At 37.4% G+C, this 13,719-nt stretch overlaps 1 protein-coding gene across 1 annotated transcript in view; it reads left to right on the forward strand.

Moving 5' to 3' along the window:
* The window catches only part of wdr11 (WD repeat domain 11), a 188,393-nt gene that overhangs the window by 138,913 nt on the left and 35,761 nt on the right, over window positions 1–13,719 (forward strand). Inside the window, exons 17-23 of the mRNA XM_052089447.1 lie at window positions 6,257–6,363; window positions 6,446–6,560; window positions 8,202–8,373; window positions 8,918–9,026; window positions 11,431–11,493; window positions 11,741–11,806; window positions 13,355–13,544. Of these exons, the coding sequence (XP_051945407.1) occupies window positions 6,257–6,363; window positions 6,446–6,560; window positions 8,202–8,373; window positions 8,918–9,026; window positions 11,431–11,493; window positions 11,741–11,806; window positions 13,355–13,544 (822 nt within the window). The remainder of the gene's footprint in view (window positions 1–6,256; window positions 6,364–6,445; window positions 6,561–8,201; window positions 8,374–8,917; window positions 9,027–11,430; window positions 11,494–11,740; window positions 11,807–13,354; window positions 13,545–13,719) is intronic.

The following is a 13,719-nucleotide window of genomic DNA, read 5'->3' on the forward strand; positions in this document are numbered from 1 at the left end:
CTTCATAGCCACATGCTAAAAACGTCAGCTAGCATCATGCTAACACATGCTAGCATCGCCTAGCGAAGTGCTAAAACATGCTAAAACGTGCATAGCATCATGCTAACACATGCTAGCATCGCCTAGCTGAAGTGCTAAAAATGCTAAAAGCGTGCTAGCATCATGCTAACACATGCTACATCGCCTAGCCGAAGTGCTAAAACATGCTAAAAACGTCATTAGCATCATGCTAACACATGCTAGCATCGCCTAGCGAAGTACTAAAACATGCTAAAAACGTGCTAGCATCATGCTAACACATGCTAGCATCGCCTAGCGAAGTGCTAAAAAATGCTAAAAACGTGCTAGCATCATGTTAACACATGCTAACATCGCCTAGCGAAGTGCTAAAACATGCTAAAAACGTGCTAGCATCATGCTAACACATGCTAGCATCGCCTAGCAAAGTGCTAAAACATGCTAAAAACGTGTCTATCTATCTAGCAACTAAGTTAAACTTGAAACTACTTTAAACTACAAACTACTTTAAACTACTTTAAACTACAAACTAATTTAAACTATAAACTACTTTAAACTTCAAACTACTTTAAACTTCAAACTACTTTAAACTTCAAACTACTTTAAATTATAAACTAATTTAAACTTTAAACTAATTTAAACTATAAACTACTTTAAACTTCAAACTACTTTAAACTATAAACTACTTTAAACTATAAACTACTTTAAACTATAAACTACTTTAAACTAATTTAAAATAATTTAAACTTCAAACTACTTTAAACTTCTTCAAACTTTCTGGTCCAAACTTTCACAAGCCAACTTAAAGTTTGTCTCGACGAACTTTTTTTTCTAGTTATTATTATTCTTCTGAGACTAAAATTACCAAGACTAACTCCTCCTAGAGCTTTTAAGCTACAGGCACCAAACTCGGCACAGACCTTCAGACTAATCCCGAATAGTGTGCTATATCTTTTCTAACTGATCGGACTTACGGTTTTCCTAAAAATGATGATCAAACTCGGAAAAAACTCCCATTGACTTAACATTGCGGAATGTTCAAAAATTCAAATTTCAACTGACATTTTCACACACACAGACAAAAAGGGCCTGTCAGCCCTGCGCCTCTCCCTCTCTCTCTCCCTCAGAGGATTTCTTTTATCAAGCAGGCAAAAAGTAATGACCTAAAATCTTCCTAGCCACACGCTAAAACATGCTAAAAACGTGCTAGCATCTATCTGAGGTTCAATATCTATCTATCTATCTATCTATCTATCTATCTATCTATCTATCTATCTATCTGAGGGTAAATATCTATCTCTCTCTATCTATCGATCTATATCTATCTCTCTATATATCTAAGGGTAAATATCTATCTATCTATCTATCTATCTATCTATCTATCTAGCAACTAAGTTAAACTTTTTTAACACTACACTGTAGAACTGGCTCATTAGAGTCATTCATTTGGGAATCAGACTACACTGGTCACACTGTATGTTTCACACTGTAGATTCAAAAGAACTGGCTCATTAGAATCATTCATTTGGGAATCAGACTACACTGGTCACACTGTATGTTTCACACTGTAGATTCAAAAGAACCGGCTCATTAGAGTCATTCATTTCGGAATTAGACTATACTGGTCACACTGTATGTTTCACACTGTAGAGTCAAAAGAACCGGCTCATTAGAGTCATTAATTTGGGAACACACAAAGACAAAAAGGGCTTGTCAGCCCTGCATCTCTCCCTCTCTCTCTCCCTCATTGCATAGGGATTTTGTATTGAACATAGCTCTGGATCACAGTGTCATAGAGACAAGGGGTCGGGCTCATTTTACTCAGACGACCAATCAGTCTCTCGGGATCATTGTGAAGCTATCAAGCCACTCCCTAGCAACAATTTAAAGCACCTTAGCAACAACTCCCGTAGACTTCTAATGAAAATATCAAAGGGATATCTCCGGATAGAAGTGTCATAGAAACACAAGGGTGGTCTCGTTTGACTCGGGGCAGCAAACAGCCAATCATGAATCACCTCAACACTTCCTAGCCCCTCCCTAGCAACCATTGTCGAGCACCTTAACAACCAAAATCCATAGAGGGATATCTTCCATTCTGAATGTCACAGAGGCATGGGAGTTGGTTTATATCATTCGTACTGACAAGCAGCCTTTGGAGTTTCATGATTGGCAGCTGTCAAGCCACTCCCTAGCAACTAAACAGTACCCTAGCAACCGTTTAGCAATAACTATATCTCTGCACCAGAAAATCAGAGAGACTTCTGGGTTGATTTATTTCAATCAGGATGGCAAGGAGACTTGATAAGTATCACTATGGTAACTGCCTAGCAACAACATGGGGTTACCTTAGCAACCGAGTAACAAATCACATATCTCTGCATCAGAAAAACGTAGAGACTTCCGGATTGACTTATTTCAATCAGGATGGCAAAGAGACTTCATTAGTATCACTATGGTAACTGCCTAGCAACCAGATGTGGTTACCCTAGCAACCAAGTAACAAATCACATATCTCTGCACCAGATAATCGTAGAGACTTCTGGGTTGATTTATTTCAATCAGGATGTCAAGCAGACTTGATAAATATCACTATGGTAACTGCCTAGCAACCACATTGGGTTACCCTAGCAACCGAGTAACAAATCACATATCTCTGGACCAGAAAATCGTAGAGACTTCTGGGTTGGTTTATTTCAATCAGGATGTCAAGAAGACTTGATAAGTATCACTATGGTGACTGCCTACCAACCAGATGGGGTTACCCTAGCAACCGAGTAACAAATCACATATCTCTGCACCAGAAAATCAGAGAGACTTCTGGGTTGATTTATTTCAATCAGGATGGCAAGGAGACTTGATAAGTATCACTATGGTAACTGCCTAGCAACCACATGGGGTTACCTTAGCAACCGAGTAACAAATCACATATCTCTGGACCAGAAAATCGTAGAGACTTCTGGGTTGGTTTATTTCAATCAGGATGTCAAGAACACTTGATAAGTATTACTATGGTGACTGCCTAACAACCAGATGGGGTTACCCTAGCAACCGAGTAACAAATCACATATCTCTGCAACAGAACAACATAAAGACTTCTGGCTTTGTTCATGGGACTCAGGGTAGCAAGGATCAATCAATCAATCAATCATCCATCCATCTATCTATCTGAGGGTCAATATCTATCTATCTATCTATCTATCTGTCTCTCTGTCTGTCTGTTGTCTATCTATCTATCTGAGGGTCAATGTCTATCTATCTATCTGTCTATCTATCTATCTGAGGGTAAATATCTATCTATCTATCTCTCTATCTATCTGAGTGTCTGTCTGTCTATCTATCTATCTATCTATCTATCTATCTAGCAACTAAGTTAAACTTTAAACTAATTTAAACTAAACTAATTTAAACTATAAACTACTTTAAACTAATTTAAACTACAAACTAATTTAAACTTCAAACTAATTTAAACTATAAACAAATTTAAAATTTAAACTACTTTAAACTTCTTCAAACTTTCTGGTCCAAACTTTCACAAGCCAACTTAAAGTTTGTCTCGAAAAACTTTTTTTTCTAGTTCTCATTATTATTCTACAGTCTGTAAGTGTTAGTCTCTCTCCCTCTGGATATTTTTGCAATTTAATTTTCCTACTCTGGTTGTTCTGTGAGACTTTTTCTTAAGTTTGATCTCATTAGCCGTCCTGACTGCAACATAAGATGAATTTCGAAATCGGCTGTTTTAATAAAGCAAGAGCCATTTTCATTTGATTTTGCCAGTGAGGACAGTTTGCATTCTCGTATACAGTATCTGTTCCTTTATTTAGAGTTTGAATGTTTTGATAACATGTCAGCCACAATATTTGTAACCTACAATGAATAATTATTGATATGCACGTTTTATGAACAGTAAATCATCAATTGTGCATTGTGAATCACAACATTACAATCTTTGTTTTGAAGCAAAAAGTATTTGAAAAATTGAACAAAAAGACAAAGTTACAAGACTTAACGTCTTCATGTTCTTAACTTCTTTCATTTGATAATAAAGTACTACCCCATGATGCACTGTGAATGACATAATACAATTTAAATCAATGGTATTTAAGGTATTTTATAAGTTAAGAAACAATATAAACTCAGCATTATTATTTTAAAGAATATTTTGTAAAAATCCAAATAATTTTACAGATCTTTATTGTTAAGGGTTTTAACAATGTTTTCCATGCTTGATCAATGAATCATAAACAATTAATGAACATGCACCTGTGGAAAGGCAATTAAGGTCACAGTTATAAAAACTTAGGACACTAAAGGGACCTTTCTACTGACTCTGAAAAACACCAAAAGAAAGATGCCCAGGGTCCCTGCTCAGCATGAACGTGCCTTAGGCATGCTGCATGGAGGCATGAGGACTGCAGATGTGGCCAGGGCAATAAATTGCAATGTCCATACAGTGAGACGCCTAAGACAGCACTACAGGGAGACAGGAAGGACAGCTGATCATCCTCACTGTGGCAGACTATGTGTTACAACACCTGCACAGGATCGGTTCATCAGAATATCACACCTGCGGGACAGGTACAGGATGGCAACAACAACTGAACGAGTTACACCAGGAATGCACAATCCCTCCATCAGTGCTCAGACTGTTTGCAACAGGCTGAGAGAGGATGGACTGAGGGCTTGTAGGCCTGTTGTAAGGCAGGTCCTTACAGACATCACTGGCAACAACTTCACCTATGGCCACAAACCCACCTTCGCTGGACCAGACAGGACTGGCAAAAAGTGCTCTTCAATGACGAGTCATGGTTTTGTCTCACCAGGGGTGATGGTCAGACTCACGTTTATCAGCGAAGGAATGAGCGTTATATCGGAGCAGGATCGATTTGGAAGTCACAGCAAGAACTGGCAAATCTGGCGCAGCCCATGAGGAGGAGATGCACTACAGCTGTACACCAAATACTGACTGTTACTTTTGACCCCCCCTCCCTTTGTTCAGAGGCACATTATTCCATTTCTGTTAGTCACATGTCTGTGAAACTTGTTCAGTTTATGTCTTAGTTGTTGAATCTTTTTATGTTAATACAATACAACAATTTGAGTTAATTTTAGGGTGATTCTCAACTGTTATTAAAAATGTAAATAAAAAAATATATATATTTTACTACAAAATCAAAAGTAACCAGCAAGTTCTTTTTGGTACATTACTATTTTTACATTGTGAATTTATCTTCATGACAATTGTAAGCAATAACTTTTTATTAAGTTTTGTTAGAATCGCCTTTTAACTAATGAACTGTTCAGCATTATGCAGTATAATTTAATAATGAGTGTTAATGCTACTCATCGAAGTTATTACCTACTTTTAAAACATTTCTTTCAAGACTGCTTTACAAACAAAACCAATATTTTCTTTAAATGGAGATAACTATTTTATGTCTTAGGGGGCTTTCACACTAGCACGTTTGGTGCGCACCCCGGTTCGAATGACGTCAGAGTTCGGTTCGTTTGGATGATGTGAATGCTGTCTTCCGAACTCGGGTGCGCACCCGCGAACCGTACTCGGGTCCGCTTAAAAAGGTGGTCTGGGGTACGGTTCATGTGAACTCCAGTACGGTTCGCTGCTGATATGAATGCAACCGAACCAAACCGCGGAAGTGAACCGCTATTGATGACGTATAATGTGGTCGTCAGTCTCACACGCGTCACTTTCAAAATGAGCGGAAAGGGTTTACTTTCGTGCGTGGTGCGTGCGTGCGTGTGTGTGTGTATACATTTACCTTGACGAAAAGCGGGATTGACGCACACGCACACGCACTGCAAGCAGAGAGATGATTTCTGCTTGCCTTCGCAAAAATTGTCTTCGGTGGACAGCCCGCTGTCTTTTGAACGATTTCAGTATTTTTGCGGCAGACAGACGCAAGTATGTTTCTGTATCTTGATGTTGAAAACAAAACCAAAGGTTAAAAAAAAGAAGAATAAATGTGAACTGAGCACGTCTATTCATTGAATTTTGACGCCTTTTCATTTCGCGGTTATCAAGCAACACGATTACGCACCAGCTGCAGCTTGATGACGCAAGCGTACCGCGGTTCGGATACAAATATATAATGTGAACACAGTCCATCGGGGGGAGGGGGGAGCAATCGAACTCTGGTTCGGAACAGGCAATCGAACCAAGTGTGAAAGCCCCCTTATATACAAGAAATAGATTTTTTTTTTTTTTCATCACTTTCAGGGCAGTATGGGGAGCATCGCCTGTATTGCGTGGAAAGGAGACACTCTTGTTCTGGGAGATGTAGATGGAAACCTCAATTTTTGGGACCTGAAGGCCCGTCTGTCAAGGTACAAATCACTATAAGAACTGAAAAGTCAAACTAATGACTCTCCACATGTTTGACACTGTCTGATCATGTATATTCTCTAGGGGTGTACCTACACATCGTGGATGGGTGAAGAAGATCCGTTTCGCTCCAGGGAAAGGCAACCAAAAACTCCTGGTGATGTACACAGATGGAGCCGAAGTCTGGGATACCAAAGAGGTGCATCTACAGTCCTTAAAACTTATCTTTGTTTTTTGTTTGTTTGTTTTTTTAACCAATTGATGTTGTTTCTAATAGAAATAAGATCGTTACACAGATACGCTTTAGTAGTGTGAAGCACTAAACAGTGAAATTGAAAAGGTATTTCTCAAATATTATTAGCTTATAATCATTAGAGTAAAGCTTTATGGAGTCATTTTCAGTAATTGCCAAAACAAATTACAACCATCCTCTATGAAATTGATATAGCAGAACACTGCATTAACTATTTGATATTTACACACTAGCTCAAGCTTAGAATAGAGCGCAACAATGACAGCTACGTTTTGCAGCAGCCTCAGAAGTAATTTTCACATTCATTTTCTCCATATGCATTTATATTTTTTATTACATTTTTTCAAATCATGCAGCCCTAAATCTTACTTATAGAACTCTGCTCTACTAATATACAGTCATGTTTTTATAAAACACAAATGACACAGGCTACTGTTAGGTCTTTATATATAAGGTCAACCTTATTCTTTCTCTAGTATTACCAGCATACATTTAGAGCTTGTGAGTAGCTCAGGGCTCTGGCAGCTAGCTATAAGATGGATGATGTTAGCCACAACTGAGTTTGAGCAGAATCTCATCCTGACTTTAATTGGTGTTTGGTGGAGCTCTGCCTGCAGGACACCTCAGGGGAGAATGTGATGCTGTACACCCAGAGACAATCACTATAATGGCCCTTCAAATCAGGCTCTTCACTCTGTCTTTCTCCTCGTTTCTTCAAGTGTTTACTTAAATCAGAATCATTTTCATTGAAGTTATGATTTCTGAATCTTGACAATTAAAGTTATTTTTTCCTCTGAAAAGGTCAACATTTTTGCTGTTGAGATGATGGACATATCATGGAAACAGCATAAAAAAACAGAGCTTATATATTGATGTTTTATTCTTTAGAGTTAATAGTTAATTGGACTTTTGATATCCTCAGAGAGACAAATTGCCAAAACCTTCAACAAAAAAAAAAACTTTCAATAAATAATAAAAGAAAATAACTGCAAAAATGGCTCTTAGAAACATTCAATTAAATAATAAATGATCTGCTGATGAAACAAGTAATCAGATCTGCTTGTGTCAAAATAATAGACTTAAAATGTTGGAAAAACTAATTTTGTGCGAATTTGACATAGACACGTACATGAAAATTACCGTTTTAAGGTCAACATGAAACAGCATTTTGTACTCCACTTTCTGTAACGTTATTTATAAGTGAAACAGAATATTCAACAGGAAAGAGGATTAGAGGGTTGGAAAATAAGAGGGCTTGGTGACATCAGCCGAATAAGAAGTTGTTTCAGAGGCCTCTGCTTTGTTAGCACCAATTGGATGGGCCGCTAAGTTTAAAGCATAACTCGAAATTCACACACTGTACTTACATTTAATGTGGTAATTCAGCTTAAAATTGGAAAACAATAAGTAGTGCTTTGCCTCAAATTTGCCACAAATTAACGTAAATTAGCAGAAATTAAAACATTTTGTTACTGTACCCTGGGTCTTGTTTTGGTTTGTTCGAGATTATCTTAATGACACACACACACACACACACACACACACACACACACACACACACACACACACACACACACACTTGTGCAGGTGCAAATGGTGAGCAGCATCAGAGTGGGGCGCAACGTGAGTTACAGGATTCTGGATATCGACTGGTGCACGTCAGATAAAGTGGTGTTGGCATCAGATGACGGCTGTGTGAGAGTTCTGGAGATGGCCATGAAGTCTGCTAGTTACAGAATGGATGAGCAGGACCTGACAGGTGTGTGTTTCTGACTTAATTTTACTTATAGGGACAAATTTGCTGAAAAATGTCCCTAGATATTTTCTAAATATTACAAAACCTGCTTTTTTGGGCATCCTCAGAAGAATAAGGATAACTTATCCTGGTCATATTTACAGAGCCAGAGAGGGCATTTTTTTGTAATAGCTTTGTTCCCTTTCAAGAAGTATTGCATTTCCTTGCTATAGTTTGCTCTCCCTCACAATACCTGTTGTTGTGTGACACTGGAATCAGAAATTGTTGGGTGGGGTGCTTCTTAATTGTCTAATTGATGCTTCCTTATTTCCGCGCTCCTCGTCCCCCAGCCCATGACCCAGATATTGCTCTTAAGTGATGCTTGATCGAGAAAGGATATTCTATTTGACAAATACCCCTTGCTTAGATTCCTTGTTCCTAAAACTTTACAGAAACGGTACATTTAAGTTTTCTTTTACAGTTGTAGAAGCATTGATTGTGAGTTATTTCATAATTTCTATTGGTTTTGCTGGTCACAAACTTGATTTTGACTGATGTGTTTCCTTAGATCCAGTGTGGTGTCCATATCTTCTGCTGCCACGTGCTGCTCTCACACTGAAGGCTTTTCTGCTGCTGCAGCCCTGGTCGGATAAATTCACCATGGACATTGCACATGTGTGCGTGGCACCTCATTATACTGTCAGATCATTCAGAGCATGACTGCCTTGAGTTGTGGTGGATCTGCACTCACCAAAAATTAACTATATATATATATATATATATATATATATATATATATATATATATATATATAATAAGAAAAGCTGTTTTCTCTGAAAAGCTTTACATTTGGTGTGAAAAGGCAGGTTAAAAAGAATCTTGAAGCGATTTTATATATGTATACGTTACCTTAAAGCTTTCAAGGGCTAATTGGCCTCTCGGGACAAAGCTGTTCCCATCCATTAAAAATGTAATGTGCACGCCAGTCGGAGGCTTTTGAGGTTCACTTTGATTTATTTGATACAAGAACATTTTAGAAAAATGTGGAGCAGAGTTTTACCAAGCATTGCATAATGAGCTATTGCCAGTCTATTTTCACTGTCATTTAAATTGAACACTGTAAAGCAGTTCAATGGAAAGGAGGCGACGATAACCGGCTTATAATATATATCTAAATAATATTTTTAATAAAGAACTAAAACCAAAAGACACAAACACATACACATAGGATGGACAGCTGCCTGTAAACGCTCTCTCTCTGTTGCACCACCGTCCACAGTTGGCCTTTATCCCTCTCGGAGACTTGATTAGCCTGATAAGGGGCCGGGTGTGTAAAATAATGACCCCGCCCTCCGCCCTGTCACAAACACCTTCCTTGTACGACTACACACATTATTTATTTGCAATGGTACATTGTTACTATATTGATTAAATGTTCCCTGTATTTGCAAATTGACATATTGACCTAGTATTAATGGCTGTTTCTAGCACACTGCTGCCTATGCATCAACTTTGATGCACTTAGATTTTTTCCAGTTTTGAATATAATCATCATAAATTAATTCCTTAATTTGGGGTTTCCTGCAGGGTTCCCATGGTCATGAAAGACCTTTAAAAAATGTAATATGATGTTCATGGAGTGTTTTTGTAGAATTAAACTTTTATTAAATTAACTCTAAAAATTGTTATCCATTATTCGAGGAACAATTGGAAAGGTCATGGAAATTCATTGGTCAAAAAGATATTATTAATACACTCTGCTTATTCGTAGAGTTGGGAAATTGCATGAGGTCTGGAGGAAATATAAAGCTGAGTATTATTGGCATAACAGTGAAAATGAATTCCATGTTCTCTTAAAGGAAGCAAGGAGAACAGCAGATTATCTAATACAAAGCCCTTTGACACTCTATATTTAACTTGCATGTGATTTGACAGTTTCTTGTTTACACAAATAAAGTGGTAATCATCAGACAAGTAGGATCTAAACCAGGCTGATGCCTTTCCACAAATGGCCTACATGATTCTCAAGTTTTTGTACTATGATGGGGCCTAAATCCTGACCAAAATTATTCACAAATTAATTATTTTAGTTTTTTAAAACGTATTTTACACATAAATTGGAGATTTGAGATAGGTCTATAATTATCCAATTCACCAGGATCATGTTGTGGTTTCTTGACAAGGTGTTTGATAACTGCCAGCTTAAAGTTTCTCGGGACATGCCCTAAGGATAGTGAGGAGTTAATAATATTGAAAAGAGGTCCTGAGATTACAGGAAACACCTCTTTCAGTAGCTTAGTAGTTATAGGGTCTAGCATAAATGTTGTTGATTTTGCTGCTTTAATTTGTTTAGTTTTTTTAGTTCTTGTATTATAACAGTGAAAGATTGAAGTAGCTCATAGGGGATATGAGACACTGTCTTCTGTGGTTGATGGTTGAATAATTAAAATTTTCATATGTTTTTAATTTTATCAGGAAAGAAATTCATAAAATCATTACTACTAAGCTATGAGGAAAAACGTTGTTTAGTCGAAGCATTGTTTCTTGTAAATCTAGCCACTACACTGGACTGTATCATTAAGTAGTGGTCAACTGATGAGCTTTTTTTTAATATTTGTTTTTTTATATATATTTACTTTTTTATGGCTAATGCCAATAACTAGAGGCCTGGGGGAGTCGATGGCTGATATAATGATGGTATCAATATGATATAGGATGATGCAATTTAGTTATAGCTACTGAGAAAGTACACATATACGTAGAAATTAAACACTTTTTGCACAGTAAACAAATTTTTACAGTGTTTACCTGAAATTTCACTAAAATATTTGAAAACAGAAATTGTTCATTATCCATTAACCAAGCTGTTGGCAGATTTTGGAACTGACTCAAAGGAGACTTAATGCTTCTTTTAATAAAAAAATAAACAATTTTATTAGCCAATGCTGATAATTACATGGCCAAATCTCAATATCTTTGTTCAAATAATATTTTGCATTTGACTTAGTGTCCACAACTGACCACCGTTCTGATTCAAAACATTTAGGAAAAACTTATTTTATTGTGTATTTGCATCCACAGAGACTACGTGGAGAAGGATGAAATAAAGGGACTGATCCAGGAACAGCTCAACTCTCTTTCCAAGTACGTCCGCTGCACAATTACAAAGATAATGCAAGTAGGGCTATTTAGGGCTATTTCCTTTCCTTCAAAGAAGCATCTATAAATAAAAGCAGGGACACAATCTTCCTCTGATGCACACTGTGTTTTATGTGCAGGAGTTTCATAAAAGAGCTTTCTGTCCTCTCACATGTTGTTTTCATCCATCTTTGGGAAATGTATCTAGTTCTTTTTTCAGCGACCTCAAAATTATCCTGTTTTTCCTCTTTAGTGACATCAAAAGTGTTCTCCTGGATCCAAATCTGAACTTGCTGCAACGCTGCCTCCTTGTGTCAAGGTGAGTGTATGTCCATCTGTTTTGAATTCAACCTTGATTCAGCTCATTGTACATTGTTCTCGAGAGAACAGGGGATGTGTCATTGCTTGGAAGTAATGGTGATAGCATTTGACCATTTGTTTTTGAAAGTTTCTGCTTTTGGCATCCTAGCAACAGACACCTTTCACAAAATTGACACAAAGAAAAGGCAGATAGGAAAATATACTTCCATTACTGCTCAAATACACTGCAATATATTGTGATTATCAATTTGATTACTTTTGTGGTTCTTACATGATGAAACTTTATAGCACTGTTTACGTTTACTTTACATTTATTAATTTAGTAGTGAATAAATAAATTAATATTGTTTTCCAAATTAACTAACAAATAAGAATATAACAAGCAGAACACTTTGAGTAGGTTCTACTGTACCTATTGGATGCTAGAATATAGGACTGGCTTCCGATTCACAAGCTCTCGAGTGGAGTACTATTTCGATTCTGGTTCTTGTGGGTATAATTCATTTATTATAGCCATTTTGCTTGAATGTGAAATACATTCTCTCAGCTAATGCGGTTAATTTTAATTTGGTAAACTTGGTAATTGGTACACTTGGTACTTCTACAACTTCCATCCATCGTCAACCGCTTATCCTGTGTACAGGGTCGTGGGGGGCTGGAGCTTATCCCAGCTAACATTGGGCGAAAGGCAGGGGACACCCTGGACAGGTCGCCAGTCCATCGCAGGGCCACTTCTACAACTTGTTAAAAAAAATTACATCTTTCAAATTTTATATCATTGTTAGTTTTTCATAATTTTGGTCACATTTTAGCTTTTAAAAAATGTTCAAATTCCATGTATCAATAAGTACACAGAGCAAGCCATGACTGCTGAGTGCATGAAGTGTCCAACATTCCACACTTTTTTCGGTTGAAGAAGTATATCATCCAGGTATTCTTCTTTTTGCTACATTTTCAGTGTAGATGTACTACTCATGTACTACTAATTACACTACAAAATGAATTTGAATAGTGCAGAAATGTGCGACATTGTTCAAGTTCTAAAAATGAACAGAGAATTTAAAGCATTGGCCTATTGGTTATTGGTTACTTGCATTATAGTCTACGAAACCGTGTACACGCAAAGTGACCGTAGTATTACATCTCGAGTTGTTACATCTTTGAGCTCCCCCTGCTCTTGCTATAGATGTGCTGCACAGCTTCTCCAGGGACTGGATGAACTGGATGAAAGACTATTTTATAAATACACTATGAAGTCACTTTCGATAAAATAATCTACCAAATGCATAAAAGTAAATAGAAATGTGTCAAACGCTCAGCTCCACTGAACCATTTTTTTTTTTTTTTACCATTTTTAAATTTACACCACAGAATGTCATAGATATTCCCTGACGATCAGTGTAAAAATGTGACCCATTCAACTTATTCAAACACTTAAAGACACTTTGACATTCATCCCATGACCGTTTTTAATTATATGACTGCAGGGAAACAAATAAACACATCTGAGTTCTCTTTATCTCATTCATTTTGCATCATTTATCAGGCTGTTTGGTGATGAATCAGACCTTCAGTTTTGGACGGTGACGGCTCATTACATCCAGTCTTTTGCCAAAAGCCAGCAGCCCAGTGGATCAGCCCCAGAGGGCCTGGCACCAGCTGAGGGCCCCCAGAGCACTCTTGTCAGCCACCTAGACATCTGCCACGACACCCTGTGTGAAAGCTCTTTCTTCCAGGTATGAGTCGCTGACAGCTCATGTGCTGAATAATACATGGAGGAAGAGAATATTACAGGCAGTGAATAGACAAGTGAAGAATGCTTTGAGCACCCCTCTGCTCTTACTTTAGATGTTTTAGTCCATTATTTATTTTTTATTTTTGTTGGGAGGACTGGTTAGTGGTGTTTGCCAA

Source organism: Xyrauchen texanus, chromosome 24 (genome assembly GCF_025860055.1).
Source record: "Xyrauchen texanus isolate HMW12.3.18 chromosome 24, RBS_HiC_50CHRs, whole genome shotgun sequence".
NCBI lineage: Eukaryota > Metazoa > Chordata > Actinopteri > Cypriniformes > Catostomidae > Xyrauchen > Xyrauchen texanus.